At 51.0% G+C, this 20,914-nt stretch overlaps 1 protein-coding gene across 1 annotated transcript in view; it reads left to right on the forward strand.

Annotated features, from left to right (window-relative positions):
* The first annotated feature begins 873 nt into the window (after positions 1–873).
* ABCA4 (ATP binding cassette subfamily A member 4) overlaps positions 874–20,914 on the forward strand; it is a 133,719-nt gene continuing 113,678 nt past the window's right edge. Inside the window, exons 1-5 of the mRNA XM_036094473.2 lie at positions 874–1,083; positions 8,370–8,463; positions 9,434–9,575; positions 11,468–11,607; positions 16,959–17,086. Of these exons, the coding sequence (XP_035950366.1) occupies positions 1,018–1,083; positions 8,370–8,463; positions 9,434–9,575; positions 11,468–11,607; positions 16,959–17,086 (570 nt within the window). The 5' untranslated portion in view covers positions 874–1,017. The remainder of the gene's footprint in view (positions 1,084–8,369; positions 8,464–9,433; positions 9,576–11,467; positions 11,608–16,958; positions 17,087–20,914) is intronic.

Raw genomic sequence — 20,914 nt, forward strand, 5'->3', positions numbered from 1 at the left:
TTCCACTTTTAAAAACAAAGGGGAAAATGTGTTTATAGTTTCACTTTGAGACTCTTTAGAGAGAATTCTTATAACAGGGAATGATAAATAAATTTTAAACAGAAAGTTGGTTCAAAACTAGGAACAAATATCAATACCCCTCTTGACTCACTGGCCACCAAAGTGTTTGGAGAATCAGTTGATATTCTCCACGTTTGGATCAATTAGAAAGAGGTTTAGTCCCAGCTAATAATGCATGATGGCTGATGAGTTTTAAACCTGCCACACAGAGGGGGGCAGCTGTGTCCCAAGGACGGCCGGAAACAGGGACAGGGCCGCCGCTGGGACTCACGCCCCTCGGCCTCGGCCTCTCTGTGCGTTCCCTTCATTCCCTTTTCCTGCAGATCGGATTTCTCCCGTGGTGGGGTTCGCAGCCTCTGGGCTCCGCCAGCCCCTATGGCGCGGCCCTGGGTGGAGGCGACCTCACACTTGCATCGTTCGGCGTTTGGCGAGCAGAAGGCCCCTCTGTGAAAAGAAAAAGGCACTCCTTTTTCTTGGATGCAGTCCTCTAGCAGGGCCCCGGGTTCAGTCGGCAGAAGCAAGCGCGATTTCAGCCCGAGCTCTGCTCCTCGCCTGGGTGCCTTTGCCCGGAGGACCCACTGAAGCTAGGGTCCCCGCACACCTCGAATTTCTCGTAGCTTCTGTCCGTGTGTACGGGGGTCATGCTTCCCTCTGGTTGCCCCTGAAATGCCCCCGCCTCCATTTGCCAAATGCCCAGCCACTCGGGTCTTCAGCTTTCTCTTTCTCTTCCTTCTTAAAGGAGCCAACAGAGTGGCGGCCTGCTTTCCTCAACAAAGGGCTTACGTGAATTAGAAGGGATTATGCTTGGCAGGGGGAAACTAGCCTTTAATCCCCCGGAGAAGGACACGGCAGCCCGCGCGCCAGGGCCAGAGGTGCCCCGAGCGCCATTTACGACCGTCCCTGTCCCTCCGCCGACGGGGGGCTCCGAGGGGATCTCCTGTTCGTGCGGTCACCAGCATGGGCTTTGTGAGACAGATCCAGCTTTTGCTCTGGAAGAACTGGACCCTGAGGAAAAGGCAAAAGGTAACAAGTGCAGTCTGTGGTCTCAAAGTGAGGTGTGGAGCAAATCAACAGTGGACGGGGTGGGTTGGGGTGGGGGCGGGGAAGGTGAGCTGTCGGTGGGCTCACTGCCATTCAGCACTGAAGCGACGCTTAGGTGACTGCTCCGTGAACCTCCCCGACAAGTGTCCTTCACAGGAATCCCTGTTTCTCTGTCCAGAGATGGACGCTTTCCACCTGCAGCCCAGCACGGCCACAGTATGGTCTTCTTTTGCCCTCCCTGCATATGACTCCGTTGCCTGGCCCTCCCTTCCCCCACCCCCTGGCTTTGAACCCTGCCAGCCCAGCGCACAAGCCCTTGAGCGTCCATACGGTGCTGTGGGAAGATCCTCAGCCCCGAAGAACGGGCTCAAAGGAAAACAACACTCTCTAAGAGCCTCCCAGACCAAGGACACTATGTTTCATTGATTCTATGAGGTACACCGGGCTTTCCACATTTTCACCTTTCTGACATGGGGATGCAGCTCACAAGCAAGTGACAGTTTAACTAGACACATCTGTTTCTTTCCTAGTGTGCAAAAAAAATAACAGTGCATCTTACAATTGAGGGTGTCTTAGATTCAATGAGATACAATAACTTCTCAACCAGCACAGACATCTAACTGAGCCCTTTCAGGGAGCAGATATAAGGGCTGGGCTAGGCCAGAGATAAAGAGAATGGATTTGTTCCAAGCCTCCATTTGAGATGGGTTTTTGCAGGTGGGCAGGGTTTTCCTGGGCGTTGGAAAAAATGTTAGGGGAGAAGGGGGCCAACGGGTGGAGCATCTGAAGGCCTGTGATTGAGTGTCTCGGTCAGAGTTCAGTCAGAGAGAATCTGGAATATAAAAAGGTGTTAGCTAAGTCCGAGGCTGGTCACTGAGGGGATGAAAGCGAACAAGGTATCATGGAGGTAACAAGTGTAGGATGTCCCTTCCACCCTAGTGTTGAGGGAACCAAGGGAAGAGCGTGGAACTCTCAGCACTTGGAAACACAGAGATGGTGGTAGAGCTCTAACTCGGACCTGGGAGGGAGGGGCGCAGTGAGGCTGCCGTTGGGGTCTCCCACCCAGTCCCACAAAGAGGGACCCTGGCTAGATTTGGAGCGGAGGGACAATAGCTTAATCATTAGCCCAGAAAAGAGCAAATAGCAAAGGACATAATCCAACCATGTGCATAGGTGGTTGGTCCTTTCTGCTGTGTGTCGCTGGGATAGGACTTAGGGAGGCTGCAGGGGGAAGCCAAGTTAGGACCCCCTCAGACATGGGAAACACCGCTGTCCTCAGGCTGCTCTCCTTGTCAAAGCTACTCTGATTATCAAATTAGTGTTGAAGTTATTTGTCGCACTCAGGAGCCAAGTGCTAACAGTAATTAGACACTCAATCCCTTGCTTCCATGAGTTTCCCTTCCAGAATGAAAATAGACAAAATTAAGCAAGATTCACTATTAAATTCATGTATTTATTAATGTGCTCCTTCAATCAACAAATACTTAATAATCACTAGGCACTGTGCCAGGTGCTGGGTACACAAGGGCAGACAAGACAAGCATGGTCCTTGTCCACATGGTGTTCACAATCTATGAAATGCCAAGGAAAATCCAATCTGCAACTGTTTCTCTCTCTTTCCCGTAAGAAATTAAGATTCTCACTTAGTTCTACTCTTAATGTGCTCTTTGTGGCCCTCAAACAATATCCTTGAGGACTTTACCTGCTGAAATGATTCCATTTCTGTGGCAAGCATGTTTCTATTACAGAGAATAACTCTATTTTCAAAGACAGGGTTTGGCTCAGAGGCCCTCACCGGCTCTGCTCCCTTTCCCTGGCGTTGGCGGGTGTCCCCTGTTCAGGGACCCCGTCTTTCCCGCAGTGTGCTCCCAGGGGGAACACGTTGCCAGCCTCTCTGTGGTGAGATAGGACCACCCCGGCTGAGAACCCTGGCTGGGGGAAGCTCCCAGGATTAGACCTGGTCTGGGCTGACATTCATTTGATGCAATCCTGCTGGCCTGCAATTTGAGATCTCTGTCTGGTGTGCCTCCAGCCGACTTGCCCACTGCCACCATATTCTGGGAATGACCAGGATGTCTGAGCAAAGATGGAGGTTTCTTCTACAGCCCCCAGCAGCTCTGACAGGGGTCCGTGGCTCCTTCCCTAAGCTTTTGGTTCTTCTGGAAGGTTTTGCCTCAACAAAATGGTTACTCTAAAGAAAGTACAACACACCTAACCCATAACTCAACTCCTAGGTTTTTAACTTCTCAAACTTCCATGGTTTTGGGCGTTCACTGTTGTGAACAAGGGCAAAACAGATACCAAGTTTCCCCATTCCTCTTCTCCCAATCCCTGAGGGCATGAGATGAAAATCTTCAGAGCTCTGCATTCCTCCTTCCTTTTTATTTTCTTCCTCCATTAACACTTATCAAGTATTACTAAGTGGCTGGCGCTGTACTGTCACCTCAGGTCCATGAGAGAGCTACCACTTGCGTCCCCGTGGGGACTGATGAGGTTAGTGAGGCTTCAGTGAAGGTTAGTGACTGGTGGGGCTGGCAGACATGGCCATTACCCCACACTGGGGTCGTGGAGACTGCAGAGTCAGGGTGGCTGTCTAATTTATCATCCAGACCAGGGCAGTTTTGAAAGTCAAAGGTATTACTAGGAACAATGGCACCAGGGTAAAACATGTAATCTCACACTTGACCTGGCGAACTGGGCCGTACAGGTGGGCCCATACAGCCAGGACAGCCTGCCGAGTTAGACGCAGCCCCCACTCTCGGGGACCTCGGGGGGGGGGGGGCTCGCGCCTGCGCAAAGTTACTGACAGCATAATGTGCTCAGCAGTGGAGTAGAAGGAGGTGGGGCGGTGGGGGGGGGGGCGCTGAGGATGAGTTCTGGGGGCTCAGGAGAGAAATGGGGTTTGGAGAGCGTGAGAGAAGACTTCTCAAGGAGTTCGGCCATAGAACGGGCACTTCCCATGACAAGAGCTGTCCCCACCATCCTGGACAAATATACCCTGCCCATATTTGCCATGGGCCAGGCCCTGTGCCAGGGGGGGTTTATAAAGATCACTGGGTGTGCCTCCTTTCCCCGAGAGCTCACAGTGTCGGACCTCCCTGGTGTCATCCCCTTGTCCCAGCTTCCATGTCAGAGCAGGATATTTGGGGAGGCCTGAGGACTCATGAGAGGAGGGGTGTCCTGGACACCTGGTGCGGCAGCAGGCTCTGGTCTGGGGCCCAGCATCAGGCAAGGAGAAGTTGGCAGGGTGCAGGGAGGGTGCAGGGAGGGTGGGCAGGCTGCCGCAAGCATACCCAGGTCCTGGGTCTGTATTCATCCAGGCAAGAATCCTGGCTGGGCTGTGGGTGCCGGAGGGAGACTCAGACAGCCCGTTTCAAGCCTCAGCTACCCACCTTTAAATTGGAAACAGACTAGGAGGGAAGGAAATCTAGCTGGCCGAGATTTAAAACAACAAGCACAACTCTGCCCTTCCCTGCAACCCCTCCTCCCCCATGTAGATTGAATGGTAAAGAGAGGGGGAGGGGAAGCAAAAAAAAAAAAGAGAGAGAGAACAAGGAAATACCAGTTTGGGGGAAAAAAAAAATTTTCCATCGGCCCCTTCTGAGCCTTGGCTGGGCTTAATTAAAGTTACAGACATGTTTAAAGGGAAAGGGTGGGGGGAGTCAGAGCTGCCCTGAAAACATGTTTTTAATTACGCTGTGGAATTTCTCCCTGGGGTATGCCTGTGCACAGTTGAGCATCAAGGACAAGGATGCCGCTTTGGGGTGGGGATGCAGAGCACGACTGGGGCGGGGGCCACAGGGAGAGGTTGTTGTGAGGACCTGCCTGGCTGGAAAGGAATGGCCGGTGGTCTTTGTGCAGGAGGGAGTGTGAAATGCAGCCCCTCCAAAACAAACCCTTGCAGAGTTAGAACAATAACACGGACCTCTCAACAAACGTTTGTCCAAGATTACCAAGCACTACCTATTCCAGTGGGTCTCAGCCCAGCTGCACATTGGAATTACCTGGGAAGTGTTAGAAACAAACAAACAAAAAGCAACCTGAGGTCCCACGCCCAGAGAAACCCGGGTAATTGATGTGGGGCATGGCCTGCATTCCCCCCGCCTGATTTCTGCCGGCAGCCACTTGGGAGCTGCCTTCAAAAAGGTGGTCAAGTGAGGGGCAGGGACCTGGGGCAGAACCAGCAGCCCGAACTCAGAGATGCGGGGAAGGCAGACACCTGCAAGTCCGCACTCGTCCTAGACACCCCCAAAGAATGAAGGAAGGAACGAGAATTCTGATCTGGTCCCCCCCCCCCACTGAGGGGGGGCTTCAAATCACAATGCCTTGCAAAGACCAGATACTTCAAAAATACAGGAACAAATGAGTGAGTAGAGGAGAAAGTGTGTGAGGAACACGGCAAAGACGGTGGGGGTGCACCAGCTTGGGTTTGGGTGTTTTATCCGTGGGACAGGGAAGCCAGGCTGGCTGATCCCTCCCCCGGTCCAAGCCCCGAGAACAGGTAGAGCAGGGGACGGTGAGTGGTCAGTTTCTCAGGAAGCCCCATGTTTGCAATCTGGCAAATGAGCAGTTCTGAATCCAGAAAGGGAGAAGGGGAGAAAACATGAATGGGGGGGGGGGGAGCGGCCAGGCCTAAAAGCTTGCAGGTCATTTTAATGATAACCCCCTTGCTCTTCAGCCGGTACTGTGTGTCGTGACCTACAACGTCCCTGTGGTCTTTGTGGGAAGTGAGGGTCAGGAATAAAGGGCTTGTGTTTATTGAATGTTACCTCGTACCAGATTCTGCTCTGGGAGGTCGGTTCTGGTACCAGCCCGTTACAGATGAGGGCCCGAGGCATGGAGCGATTGGACGGGCAACCCAAAGTCATACAGCTAATAGGGAACAGAGCCGGATAAAACCCACAGGACTGACACATTCAACCCTTAGGGGATACTGAAGGACAAAATAGTCTCATTTCACAGATCGGAAAACTGAGCCTTGGTGATGAAACAAGCCCGAAAGTGATTCTTAACCCAGATCTTCCCATTCCCAAATGTCTGACATACCAGACTACTCCCAGACAGACGTTGCTACATGGAAGGAAGCGGATTGACTTGGGAGAAAGCCAAGGTTGCACACAATTGTCTTAAGGGGAAGAATCAGATGTGTGGAACCTGGACTGGTTGCCTCACTTCCTCGGTGAAGACAGCACGAACGACTTCCGGTTTCATCACTTGCTCCTACCCCTCGCCCTGTGATCTTGCCAGGCTTGCTCCCTGATCTTACTCATGGACAGAAGGACCTGGGATGGAAGGCATGAAGCCAGTGTACAGAACATGCCCCTGGGGGTGTGGTTTGTTAAATCTGCAAAGTGTCGGTGACCTCCAGCTTCCCAAGGAGCCTCCGAGACTGGTCCTTGACAAAGGCTCACTCATTCCATATTTATGGGGCCCCTATTATGAAGCTGGCCCTGTGTCGGGTGCTGGAATCACAGTAGTGACAAAGATAGACAGGGTCCCTGCCCTCAGACAGCTCACGACCAGTGAAGGTTCCATTTCCACGAAGGAGTAATGACCCTGATTTACGATGAATGATAAGACAAGGGACGGGCGGGGTGCTGTGGGAACAGCTGTGCAGGTCTAGTAAGGGCGAGAGTGTTAACAGTGAGATAGGGTCCCTGGGGAAGAGGCTCAGCCCTCTCCTCCTCCTTGGTTTGCTGGCCCTGGGGGAACTGCCAACATTCCAACGGCTATCAAGTGTGCCGGGGGTCAGTCTCTGTAACACTGGATGGGATTGTCCAATGTTGATGTTTTGCCATCTTGTAGGATCATGTGTCAGGGCAACCCTGAAAAGTGAGTGCCTTAAGGAAAATCTACATCATGTATAATATATAATAATATTTTGATGTGTTTCCTCTAACATATCTTCCCTTGATATATTTTGAATAAAACGTTGAGTAAAAAGTTACAACTGCATAATCACCACCTGCCCTAAACATTTTTTGTTTTTTCTTCAATGCATTATCTTTGCCCCCCCCCCACCACCACTTTATGTTATAATTTGCAGTAATTCTGTAGCCAGCAGACCCTAATAGCAGGAAAGGAATAAACCTTTACTGAGTACCTGTTATGGTGTCTACCACTTTGCTGAGTATTTATGTACATTTCTTTGAAAGGAATGACAAAGAGTTAAAGACCATGCAAATGGCCCCTAGCTGGTCTATGTATTAAGTCTCTATTCTTAGCGAGTGGCACAAGTCCTCCTTCAGACCTTAGGAGTTCCCTTCCTAAGGTCTCTGCAGTGGGGGTTGGGTAGAAGAGCTATTGCATTCCCCAAATCACATCCCCCTCCTCCCCTCCTCCCCTGCTACCATCCCACACCTGCAACCCACGCCCTCATGTGCAATGCCACGGAATGTGGCTCCAACAACCAGCTGCTCCTTCCTTTGGAGTCAAGAGTCCTTAAACTCTAAGTCGAACCTAAATTCAAGTTCTGGCTTTCAACCATAGGTTGTTATCAGCAGCCTCTGCCAGTATTGTAAAAACTGACAGCAGTATGCCCTTCTTTCTTCCTTTAAGCAATGAGAAACTTGTGGCAGGAAAGACGTTGGTAAACCCAGATTTTTGTTGACCTTGCTATGGATCACAGTGTTTCAGAGTCCTTTGCTCATTCATTCAGTGACCACGTATGCAAGATCTAGTGTGCCCTAGAAGCAGGGCAATGGGGAGGGGCGGAAAGAGCTCAGGAGACACGTGAGAGCTGGTGGGGCCCTACAGAGCAGAATCTGTATTCATGTGCACAGCGACATGGGAGAAGTACTGAAGCACACATCTTGGTCCTTGATGAAAGTCCTGTGTTAATGCAATTTCCTGAAATAGAGGCAGGGTAGAACCCGGATGGACACAAAGTCTTGTGAGTCTAATATATCAGGGTAGAAGTAGTGAGGGAAAGGGAATAAGAGACGGAAGTCTGGGGCGCCTGGGTGGCTCAGCCGGTTAAGTATCTGACTCTTGATTTTGGCTCAGGTCATGATCTCAGGGTCATGAGATCGAGCCCTGCATCAGGGCATGGAACCTGCTTAAGATTCTCTTAGATTCTCTCTCTCCCTCTGTCCCCTCCACCCCACCGCCGGAGCTCTAGAGAGAGAGGGAGAGAGAAAAGGAAGTCCTTTAGGAAATATACCACAACCAAGCCCTATTGCACAGACACGTGCTGAGTTGTGTGTCCACTCTGGGTGTGTCTCCTGTAATCTCTTAGCATCACTGGTCTTTTTGTCTTGTTTTTCCAGATTCGCTTTGTGGTGGAACTTGTATGGCCTTTATCTTTATTTCTGATCTTGATCTGGTTAAGGAATATCAACCCTCTCTACAGACAACATGAATGTAAGCATGAAGGGGGGAAGCCCTGGCAAGTCTGGAGGTCCAAACCTTTCAGTTGGAAAGATCTTGGGGGTTTGGGGTGCCAGGATTGGCTCTACTCATCATCGTGTCCTGCCTCCAGTGCAAAAAACAGAGATTCTTCAGCATGATACAAATGAACTTTTTAATCCTACATCTTTGCAAATACTTGTATGTGGTTATGGAAGTGTTGTGAAATTAGTTTTTGTTTTTGTTGGTCCTTTTGTTTGTTTTTTTTCTATACCTAAACTCTTACTAGTTTTAAAGGGAGAAGATTATAAATGGGTTCCCTAAAATATTCTGGAAACCAATTTAGGGAAATGAAATATACGGTGCTAGACAAGAATGAGAAGGGGTGGTATATAGCCATGTGTAGTAACATATTATTTCTTGGATCCCAGAGGTATCGTGGGGCCTGGGATGAGCCTGTGAATGCCTGTTTTATACTCTGCTCCTGGGGTCTTGTCTGCTCCTCAGTCTCCTATCCATCAAACTCTTGCTTCTTTACCTTGTTCTCTCTGTCCCCCCACACCCCAATCCCATCAACCACCCCCACCCCCCCACTGCCAAAGGAGCCCATAACTTGCAACCTTCTTGCATGCTTGGGGTAGGTGCTCATAACAGTTGTGGAAGCATGAGCAACAGTGTGGAGCCTTCTTGAGCTAACATCCCTCCACTGTCCCCCCTTCTATGCCCCCTCCACACTGCCCTCCGTGCCTCTAGTAGAACATTTGTCCATCACCCCACTGCACTGGGAGCTTGAGAGGAGAGACCCTGTCTCCAGTACTCAGCGCAGGGCCTGGCATATATTAGATGCTCCTGTTTCTTAAATGTTGATGAATGAAGGAAAACACCAGAGGGGTTGGGCTCCTTCCTGCAGAGGCTCCAGCAACTAGAAGCGGCATCCCGCATGGTTTCCATAACTAACTCCTTGTCTTCATTTCCTGTCTTCAAGGCCATTTCCCCAACAAGGCGATGCCCTCAGCAGGAATGTTGCCGTGGCTCCAGGGGATGTTCTGCAATGTGAACAATCCTTGTTTTCAAAGTCCCACCCCGGGAGAATCTCCTGGAATTGTGTCAAACTATAACAACTCCATGTAAGTGTTGAGACTCCCAAAATCTTAGGCTATGGCTTGAGGGCATTGGTTCTTAACCTGGGGGGGCTAAAGACCATTCTGAGAAGCTGATGAAAACCAATGGCCCCTCTTCCCCCCAAAATGGACTCACACATAAAACATTACATTGTGCATAAGATTTCAGGGGACTTGTGGACTCCAGGTTAATGACCTCTCGTCTGGGGTCTAATTATAAGTCAAATCCCATAGGAAGAGAGTCTACCTTTGGAATTCCCTTTCTGAGCAGGAGGTGGAAGAACATGATGTGAGCATGTCCTATAGACAGAGGCTCAGGGACGTGCACAGGGTCATCCTTCACCCACCGGGCTGATCTTGAGTTTACCTGAGGGACACCAACAAGGGCTTATTGGGGAGTGGGCTTCACTATACTTAAATATACACTAGGTCAGATGGAAACAGATATTTGGTTACTCCTGTTTTTTTCCTTAAAGTAGTCTGGATATAATTCCTCTGGGACAAACCTGCATTTTGACTCAAGAAAAGGGACACTTGGCAAGTCAGCCTAATGCTCAGAGGTAGCCTTCCCCACTGGGAACAAACTATGGTTGCTTTTGCCCTGCCGTGGCAGAGTAGAGTAGTGGTGATAGAGACTTACGGCCTACAAGCCTGTAATATGTATCTGTTTGCCAATCCTTGGCATATAGAAAGACAGAAGAGGGAACATCGGTCTTCCTGAGAATGTCAGGGAGGTGACATTTTAGCTGAGCTCACAGGGTTGCAAACGCTTGCTTGGGAACTGTAACTTGCAATCTATAACTTCAGCCTGAGTCCCCTTGAGGTGCCTGAGAAGGAACACCTCCCCATAGAGATCGCATGGGGTCGCACAGTGGGATCAGGGAGCCTGGGAGACACCTGAGTGGGGACTAGCTGGGGCTTTGTGGGACTGGCACTGGTGGTGTCTAGAACCTGAGGGAGTTGGGGAAGGGGGCTTCAGACTCCAGCTGTACTCAGCATTTGAACCAGGAAACCTGGGTTTCACATTTCACACTCTCATTATAGGTGAAATACGGGCTTATTCAAGGTTCTTTTGCTTGCAGGGCAAAGAAGCCCATTCCAACAAGCTGAAGCTCCAGAAGGAAATATATGATTTGGACACTAGACCTTCTTGCAAAGCCTGGGGAAGCTAGGCAGGCGTCAGGAGGTGCGGGACAGGAGCTGGATGGCTGGGCCTGCAGGGTTCAGCCTCTGTCCCTTGCTGGGCATCTACTATATTTACCTCCCTCCACTGACCAATGTCCCTGCTTCTCAATGCCCACAATGGCTCTGGTTGCCCAGTTCAGAGCACCTTGCCTCGGGCAACTGGAAGAGCATCGTTGAATAACATTCAAATTCCTGGGAACATAGCTGATTGGTTCAACTTTGTTTTCCTCATCCAGTCAGCCACGGCAGAGGGTGTGTGTATGTGTGTGTGTGCACATGCACGTGTGTGTGTGTGTGTGTTTATGTGTGTGCTTGCGCGCGTGTGCTCGCAGGGAGGAACTTGTGGATTAACCATGGTTGTCCATGCCTACGATGGCTGGAAGGGCAGGTCTCAGAGAAGTGGCAACGCTGGGAAGAACCTCCAGTACCATCTTCTAATGTCAGCCTGCTTAAGGCTTCTCTGGGCAGGAGACACACAGAGCATGGGGTTAGGAGGTGACTTGGCCCCGCCGAAGCTGGAAAGCTGAACAAATTGCTCACCAGCTCTATTAGCCTCTAAGTACAATGAGGCCTTTTCTCCTTTCTCCTTGGTCCTCTCCTTCGGTAATGTCATACCTAGGTCAAGCATGTGGTATCTGAAAAACTAGCAGTGTTATTATTATTATGAAAATGACAACGATATCTTTACTGATGAAGCTTTGTCTTCCTTACAGCTTGGCAAGGGTGTTCCGAGATCTTCAGGAACTGCTCATGAAGGCCCCGGAGACGCAGCACCTTGGCCATGTGTGGGAGGAACTTCACACCTTTTCTCAGCTCATGGACACCCTCCAGACTCACCCTGAGAGAGTTGCAGGTATGCTGGGCTTGCATGTTCTCAACCATCACTTGCCTCTCCCTTGCCTCACCCGTCAGAGAGACCAAAGGCATGGGAAAGAGCAGGAGATTTGGTGGGAAAAGATATCAGAGGAGGCAGGAAGGAATGGCTCTAGAGGTGGCATGAAGCTCACCCTGGTGAGGACTCCTCTTTCCATCAGCTTAGAAGTTAGGAAGTTGAGGAGGGCAGGAAAGTTCTCATTCCAGGCAAGTCTAGAGACAGAAAGGAGAATGCCAAGAGAGGTTGCACTCTGGTAAGGATGAGGCTAGGTTAAGTCTGGAAGCAGGAGAAGGGAAAGGTGTGGGAGCATTTTCATAGAGCACTAGAGAGTGAGCGAACCAGGACCATGTAGAACCAATGCCAAGTAAGGGGCCAGGGAGGTCAGAGTGCATATGTTTATTGTGGCATAAATACGAACGATCATTCCATTTCTTCCAGGGATATTCAGCATCCCGGGCCCTGAGGCACAGCAGGTGTGGAGGGAGGTGATGCAGGGCTGGGGGTTTTAGGGAGGTACTGCAGAAGGTCCAGGAGGCAAGGGGTTGAGGGTGGTGACTAGAAAACAGGCAGCATCGGGTCCAGGCTGCGTAAGGATGGATGGGAAGCCAGAAGTACTGAAATGGCCTGGGGGAGATGGGGGGACAAGGGAACAGAGGCCTCTGGGAGTTCCATGATCCTGCTTAAGGACTGGGGCACTGAACGGGATGGAGGGCTTGATGACTGTGGTCAAAGACTGAACTCTGCGCATTCAGGATTTCGCAGGCAGACAGGAGCAGTGAGAAGGAGGCCCTGGTGTGGCCACGGTGGCTGAAGGGGGGCCGAGGCAAAGGTTGAGCTGATGAGGAGACTGAAGCAACGAGACGCCAGGCTGTTGGGTCACTGTTTGTGCGGGCAGGTAGCAGAGCTGGGCACCAGGGTAGGAGAGCCACTTGGGCTCAGGAACAGTGAGGGCTGGATGTGGCAGAGGCCTGGGCACCAACTGGAAACCTCCCCCCCCCAACCCCCTGCCATCCCCAGGAGGGCAGATGAGCAGATGGGAGAGAGAAAGCCCTGCCAGAAATCTAGGGCTCTCTGCTGTCCTGCAGGGGGAAAAGACTGCCAGTGGGGGGAAGATTGTGAAGGCTCAGAGGCTGTGAAGGAAGAGGTTCGGAGATGCTGCATGCATCCTATGTTCCTAGGGTAGGGATGGGCGGGGGTTACTCTCCGGACGGCCTCAGAGGATGGCAGGGATGAGCAAGGGGTCTACCAAGGGGTTGGGAGGGGGTGGATAGAACGGCTCCTGTTCAGGGTTCCGAACAAGAGAAGTGGGAGAATGGTATGAATCAGCCCTCCAGGGGTCATCACCCATGCAGCTGGAGAGATGGGTCAGAGCGGGTGCCCACGCCGAGGGCTCCCAGAGCAGAAGTGGAAGGACTGAAAGAAGAGTGACCACACCTTGGGGAGGGTGGTGGAGGGAAGCAGGGGGCTTCAAGAGTGCAGAACAGTCTGGAGGGGAAACTATCCTTAGGAGAATATTATCCTCTTCCCTCCCGGCCACCTTCTCCCTTCTGTCCGTCTGGGAACAATGAAGGACAGGAGTATGTTCAGATGGCACGCTGAGGTGACTGCATTACATTTTAATTCTCTCAAAAATAGTAACACATGTACTTTATGTAGTAATTTTCTGCAGACCAGATTACAAACACGACCTTCTTTGCTGTCCTGGATAGAAGAGTTACTTAGCTCAAGCTTGAAGGACCTTCTAAGGTGTGGGCACAAAGAGCATTTTCGTAGTAAGAAATTCGGGGGAGAGGCAGCAAGCAGAAAGCACTGTTGCCAGGATTAAAGAAGCAGATGAGAACATGGGCTGTCTAACCCCGGGAGTGATTGCCTACCCCATTCATCCAGTGGGATCTGGAATGAGGCAGACATTTCATTTGGTTGTCTCATTGTCAGATGGAGTCCAGCTGGGAGGAAATGTAAAGGAAGTCATTTCAAACCACAATTTCTCTGTGGTCTTTACAGTGTGTATGTGAGAACCAAAGTCACTGCTTCCCAACCCCGACACAGACCGAGTTTCGAACTGGCGTACGGGTGGTTCCTTCTGCGGGCCTTCAGGCTGTGCGGGAAGTTCTCCAAATGAGAGCAGCTTCAGAGGTCTGGGGAGACAGGGTGGGAAAAGGTCAACCAAGGCTCCCCAAAGGAATTTGGAGGCTGGGAACAAAGATTCTGCAGCACCCTTGACCTCGGTGGCCATAAGTGGGGACAGGGGACCATCCTCAAAGTCTCTGAAGGAATTCCAGGCCAGGGACCGAGGCCCACCATCAACATGGCAGACTATATCAGGGTCCATCCCAGGGTCACCTGGGGACCTTGCTCACTGTGAACATTGAATCCTTGGCCCAAAGCCCCAGTGGAGGGTAAAGCCTTCGAGAGCGAGGTAGGCGGCTGTCATTGGTATGTGCTTTTGCCTGTCAGTCCCCAGTCACCTGGGAAAGTATGCCGATGGTTGACCTAGGCGGCCTTTTCTTTTCCTAGCAAACCTGTCCTACAGCATTCTCAGCAGGGGAGGATTAATGGTAAAACACCAGACGGGAAGCCCCCTCCCCTCTCACGCCCAAGCAAGCACTGTGGTCTCTCACTCATCTTCAAACACCTTCTTCCCATGAGCCCCACACATTCTCCTGGCTTCTCTCCCACCCCAACCCTCAGCTCCCCTCAGCTCCGTGGGCCTCAGCAGCCCCCTCCCCCAGCCTCTTCCCAGGGAAGCGAACAAGAAGAACCACATTTTAAACAAAATTTATTTTTCTTTCCTCGGGGCCCCAGTTCACATTTCTCCCTCGGGAGTCTAGTGGAGCTTCTGTCTGGTATCAGCCACCTCTTACACTCTCCCTACAGGGTGGCCCCCACCCCTCTGCAGGTGTGTGGAACCAGCACGCTCCTGCCGCTTCCCCCTAGGGCCATGGCAGCCCAGTCACCTGGGCGAGGGCGGGGGAATGGCTACCCTCCCCAGCAAGATATCCGTACGGAAGGTCAGGTGACTGAGTTAAAGAATAACGAATTGATAAACAGTCAAATGGGGTCCCGACTCTCAGGTCATGACAACAGGTATTTATTGGGTGCCTCCTGTCATTCCACAGTCATTTATCGAGGCCCTGATTCCATGTCACGCTCTTATGCTGGGTGTCAGAGAGAGGTGACCTCAAGGGCTTACATCTGTGCGCCCAGCATTGCTAGGTATGATGAGGGAGGGGTATAATGAAAGCAGGGTCCATAGCCCCCTACTCTCCAGAGACTCTGTGTGTGTGTGTGTGTGTGTCCGTCCATCCCGGGTGTCACTGAGGCCAGTATATAACATAATGCTGACTATGGAGAAATGATTGGGGAAAGAAGAACAACTGAGCTGGCATCCAGAGGAAGGAAGAAAGGAAGCTGGGTTTGGAAGATGACATGACTTACGTTATCGGGAAAAGGGGAAGGCAAGAATAAAATAGAGCAGCCCCTTTCAGACCCCCTCCTGCTCCCGGGCTCCGTCCTGTATTCCGGTTCTCCTGAAGCCTTTGGGCTTTCCCTGTGGGAAAGGCGGTGAGCCTGGCTGGTGGCACGACTCCCGAGAGGCTGCTGTGGGGCAGAGTCTCAGGACTGGTTGCCCCTGCCCTAGCTGTGTGGGTAGGCCCGCGGGCTTGACCCATCCCCTTGGAAGAGGAAATTGGCAACAACCTCCACCTGGACCAGGCTCTTCAGGGAAAGGCACAACCCAAAAACGGAAGGGAAGGTTGTCAAGCACTCAGCGGGGTAAGGTAGGCCTCTTGGTCACCTAGTGAAGGGAGAATTTGGGGGAGAGAAGATGGGGTGCTGGGGTGTTAGGACCAGGGAGGAGCAGGGACATTTGATAATCAGAGTTAATTAAAGAAGAGCTAAGAGATAAGTAGTCACCAGGCTCCCGGGGGGAGTTGGGATGTAGACATGGGCACTTTCATGTAACCCAGACGCTTTCCCTTAATGTTGAAATGATTTCCTAAGAGTCTGGGCCTGTAACCTTCTTTGCTGGCCAGCGCCCGTGAACTGTGGCAATGGCCCACTTGAGGCTGCGTGTTGGCCCTGGAAGCAGGCAACAGAGGTGGGTACCCTGGGGGTGAAGGCCCCGGGAGGCGTCGAAATATTAATGCAATCAGAACAAGCATCTATGGAGGGGGCTCACTGTTTTCAGGCCTGGGAGTTAGCCACTTCACTGTCCTTACCCCGAGTCACCCTCACAATATCCCTGTGAGGTGTGCAAAGTACAGACACAAGTCGTTCAATCACTTACCGCAGGTTCACCTTAAAGGTTAGCAGTCCTTTATGCCTCCTTATAAAAAATTTCTGCTTTTAGTATATCCTGGGGGAAGCCAGAGAGAATGTGACTGGGGCTGATCAGGGCACGAAATTATAAGTCCAGGCAATAGACCACCCCCTCTTTCCCACTTGAAGCTTTTCTTGCCCCAAACAGGCCCATCTCTCCTAGTCCATGTCAGCACACCAAGCTTAGAGTCTTAGCTGAGATGACAGAAATGCCAGGAAGAGCCCTCTACCCCATGACAACACATTGTGGACACAGCATGTGTGTCCTCTCATTCTAGACTAGGCTTTTTCAACCTTAACACTAATGACATTTTGGACCAGGTGGTCCTTTGCTTTGGACTGGGGAGGGAGGTTATCCTGTCCATTGTGGATGTGTTACCAGCATCCCTGGCCTCTACCCAGTAGCACCTGCCCAGCTGCAGCATTCAAAAATGTCTCCAGGCGCCTGGGTGGCTCAGTTGGTTAAGCGACTGACTTCAGCTCAGGTCATGATCCTGGAGTTCCTGGGATTGAGTCCCGCATCGGGCTCCCTGCTCAGCAGGGAGTCTGCTTCTCCCTCTGACCCTCCCCCCTCTCATGGGCTCTCTCTCTCATTCTTTCTCTCTCATAGATAAATAAAATCTTTAAAAAAAAAAATGTCTCCAGACATTGCCAAATATTCCCAGGGGAGACAAAATTGCCCCGTTCTAGCTCCTCACCCCCATCTGGTTGAGAGTCACTGTTCTAGACCAACTCCACAATGCATCTGATGCGCCCCCTCCTGCCCTGAGCTAACTTTTTCCACCTTCTGTGCCTTCTCACTAAGTTTTGCCTGGCTGCGTCAGCAGTAAATGCCGTGACTGTGTTGGTGACAGCCTACTGGCAGGAGCCCTGACCTCCAAGCTCCCAGGGAACCCAAGAACAGAGCCTTCTGCTGAGAGCCAATTAGAAATGTTTCCAATCAATTCTACATGCTCTCCCTTTTTTGACTTATTTCCCATTCAACACCCTGTTCTTTCATTCATATACAGGAAGAGGGATACGAATTCGGGATATCCTAAAAGATGAAGAAACACTGACACTATTTCTCATGAAAAACATTGGCCTGTCTGACTCAGTTGTCTACCTTCTGGTCAACTCCCAAGTTCGTCCAGAACAGGTAGGTGGATATCACTGGTCCCAGGAGGGGAGGGGTGAGCCCTGAGCCTGAGAAAAACAGGGAAGAACTTGCATTATTTTTCCTTCTCGCTTTTACGTTCAGAACCCATGATTTGTTCCAAATATTCAGAAAAATACCTGGAGGCAGGGGGTGGTCTCTTGAAATAATGAGCCTTCCTGGCATAGGATTCCTAAACAGCCCAAATCCTGGCAGCACTTCAAACAGCTCAGATTTGTATAACTGGAAAGAACCTTGGAGAACACGTGGCTCAGAATCCTCTTAGAGTTGAGGAAACTGAGGTTTACTCATGTATTCATCAAATATTTAGGGACATTTTAGGTACCAGCATACAGTAGTGAACAATATAGGCAAACCCCTGTCTCTGGGAGCTTACATTCCAGCCGGGACCACAGGCAATCATCAAATAAGCAAAGATACGGAGTGTTTCCTGGTCAAGATAGGTGCTGAAGGAAAATCTGGCAGGGCTGGGAGTTAGGGAGGGGCTAGGAGGCATGGGATGGGGGCAGACTGAAATGAGATGGTCAGGGAAGGCCTTCCTGCCGAGTGGTATCTGAGCCCACCTGGCTGAACAGAAGGCAGCCGTGGGAAGAGGAGAATTCCAGTGTGAGAAACAGGCCGTGCATGCACAGTGTCTGAGTGCACGGAGGGAGCTAACCTGCCCCGGTTACAGACCTCTGATTTCCTGCACGTTTTCTTCTCGGTGCCAGGCAAGCTCCTTCTTCTATGGAGCCATGACCCCCCAAAATCTATCTCATGCATTTCATAATCTCCTATATGTGTTCAGAGCATTTTTACCACTAACATGACTTTCCCATCTGTGGAAGTTCTGGGCCTCACGGCTCCTGCCCAGCATCCTGGGCATGCGGGTTCCTGGCATGAGGAACACAGTGAGAATGCAAGATAAGCGGCGGCCCGATAGTGCAGACACCCGTCCCGCCTCTCCTGGCCAGGTCTGCACCTCCTCCAGACTCCAGGGGAGACTGAGACATAAACAGAGAATTTCAGGGCCTGTGTCAGTACAGAGATAAAGGTCTGAGCCCAGAGGAGGGAGGGGGACCCCACACGCCCGGGCAGGGCCGGCTCCGTCTAAAGGGGTTTTTGAGCTGGTTCCCTGCGCAGCGGTGAAGCCCATACCTGCTTTTCTGGCTTCTCTGTCTCTGAGGTTTTCCCTGAAACTAGACGAGGGGAACTGAGGGTCGGCCCTGAGACGGTGTGTCGGGGCCCTTGGAGCGCAGTGCCCGCAGTGCCCAGGCCCTTGAACTCAGGCCTGGCTGCCCTGCTCCACTCGCCCTCCCACCCCCACCTGGGGGAGGGGTGGTGGGGGCGGCATCCATGGCTCATTCTCCCCTTTGCTTTCTCTTAGCTCATAAAACTGAAGTCCTGGAAATGCCTGTGATGACTTCCAGTTGGTAATAAAAAGGAGATGGAGATAAGGGCAGGAATTTAGGGGAAATTTCTTTCCAGTTCCTCACTGATGTGACATTTGGAGCTTTAGTTGCTGTGCTGTTGGCATCAGCGCTGAGCCTTTCATGTGGGCAGAAGGGGCCAGTGTCCCTGGGCTGTGCTATTATGTAGTGTTGCTTGCTCTGATGAGCTGGTGCTTCCCTGATTAGCAAACGTCAGAGCTTAAGAGGAAGCCCAGAGCTCCTGCTGCTGGAAGAGGCTGCTCGTGTTGTCCCAGCTCCCTCTGGGCCCTGTGCCCTCCCTGCTTCTCAGCATGGTCGCCGGCTGCACCTGCCTCCCCATCACCCCATCGGGTCTTCATCCAACTGTGCCACTCCTTACCAGCACCGTCCACCACAACTTTCCTCCACGACGGCAGAGTTCTCTCTCCATGCCGTCCAAGAGGATAGCCACCAGCACATATGGCCGGAAGGCACTTGAGATGGGGCTAGTGCAGCTGAGGAACTGAATTTTAAGTATTATTTAATGTTGATTAGTTTAAATTTAAATAGCTACATGGGGCTTACAGCTCTCTGATAGGCCAGTCTCAGCAAACATGGGATTTTGTTCTTCATCAGGACTGCATGCCCTTCCTGGGTCCTCTTGGCCTGGCATCCGAGTACCTCTCTCCCCATCTAGGAAATTGTTAGACGATGAGAGGGGAATAGTTGTTTGCCTCATCACTCACCCCACCCCCAACCCCAGCCTTGTAAACTCCTGGACTTACTTCAAGGCCCAGCTTAAGTGTTGCCTCCCCTGTGAAATCATTCACAAACCCTCCCTTCTTTGTTCTGCCCCCCCTCCCACTTCCCTACTCAGCAAAGAGCTAAAGTAGTGATGAAGCACAAGCTCTGGGTTCAAATCTCAGCAAGGCCACACAGTTAACTGTGTGACCTCAAGCAAGTTAAATAACAACTCTGTGCCTCTGTGTCCTCATTTGTAAAATGGAGACAGTAAAAGTGCCTATGATTGTTATGGGGGTCAAAAAAATTAATATATGTAAAGCACTAAGAACAGTGCCTGGCACACAGGAAACACTCAAAACACACTGGCTATTCTTAACACTCCTTCTTCTGTGCTCTGGTTTCACTACATTCAATTTAGCACTTACCGCTTTGCCTGCCTTTCCAGCCAGCCGGTAAGCTCCTTGGAGAGCAGAAAACTCACCTTATTCTCTGTATCCCCAGTAACTGTTCTAGTCCCTGCAGAATGGGACTCAGTGAATGGGCATTGAATGAATGAGTCTCTGTGTGAAAGAAGGAGCCAGGACCTTCATAGTGTCCCAGCTTTCCCACTAGCCTGCTGTGTAATTTCTCCTCCATCACTTTTCTCCCCTAGAATATTAGAGGTTTGGACAAAGTGAGCTCATTGATTCCCTCCACCTCAGAATGTTTTAGACGCTGGGATTAGGGTTGGGGATAAGAAGCAGTGTGTGGGCAAAACAGGAAGGCTCTGTTAGAACATGCACCCAGTTACAGTCCCCTGAGATTGATGGAGTCCACACCAACCCAGTGTCAGCCGTGACCTCATTTAGTGGGAGGTGGGGGTGGGGTGGGGTGTAAGTAGAGCCTGAGCCTGCTCTGCTCTCCTGCCCTGAGAACTGTGTAATTGGAGGTCCTGGGGAGACTCCAGAGGTCAGGGAAGCCCATAAACCTGTTCATGGTACTTGGGTGTTGGGAGTCTAAGACTCCCAAGAGGTCAGTTACTGTACTAGGTGGCCAAGGGTCTCTGGCAAGGGCTGTGGCCTCCTTGGTCTCCGAGGCCATCAGCAGATTGTGATTCATTGTCCAAGAGTCATTGTCGATGAGCTCCACAGGAGCTATAGGATGTGGTTTATCCAGCAGTTGGGGTCACCAGATAATATACAGGATATCCAGTTTAGTTTGCACTTCAGATAAATGAATGATTTTTTAGCGTAAGTATGTCTAATTTGGACCCTATTGGGGACATACCAATACTAAAAACTGTTCATTGTTTATCTGAAATTTAAATTTAACAGGGCATCCAGGATTTTTATTTGCTAAATCTGTTGAGAAAGGAGAGAGGGGGCTGGTCATTTGCCATCGCTCCAAATGAATTCTAGCCACTCCCTGTCCTCAGCTTCAGGGGAGTAGGTCCTGATGGTACCTTAGCATCATGCTAAGAATGGATTGCTCACATTTTAAGTGGCTCTCTGATAAAATGAGGCTTGGGAGTGTGTTAGTTTCCTGTGACTGCTGTAACAAACCACGGCAAACTTAGTGGCTTAAAACAACACAAATGTATCATCTTATGGTTCTAGAGGTCGGAAGTCTGAAAGTCAAGGTGTTGGCAGGGCTTTACTTCTTACTGGGGGATCTAGAGGAAGATTTCCAGTTTCCAGAG

This window comes from Halichoerus grypus, chromosome 5 (genome assembly GCF_964656455.1).
Source record: "Halichoerus grypus chromosome 5, mHalGry1.hap1.1, whole genome shotgun sequence".
In the NCBI taxonomy this organism is placed as follows: domain Eukaryota; kingdom Metazoa; phylum Chordata; class Mammalia; order Carnivora; family Phocidae; genus Halichoerus; species Halichoerus grypus.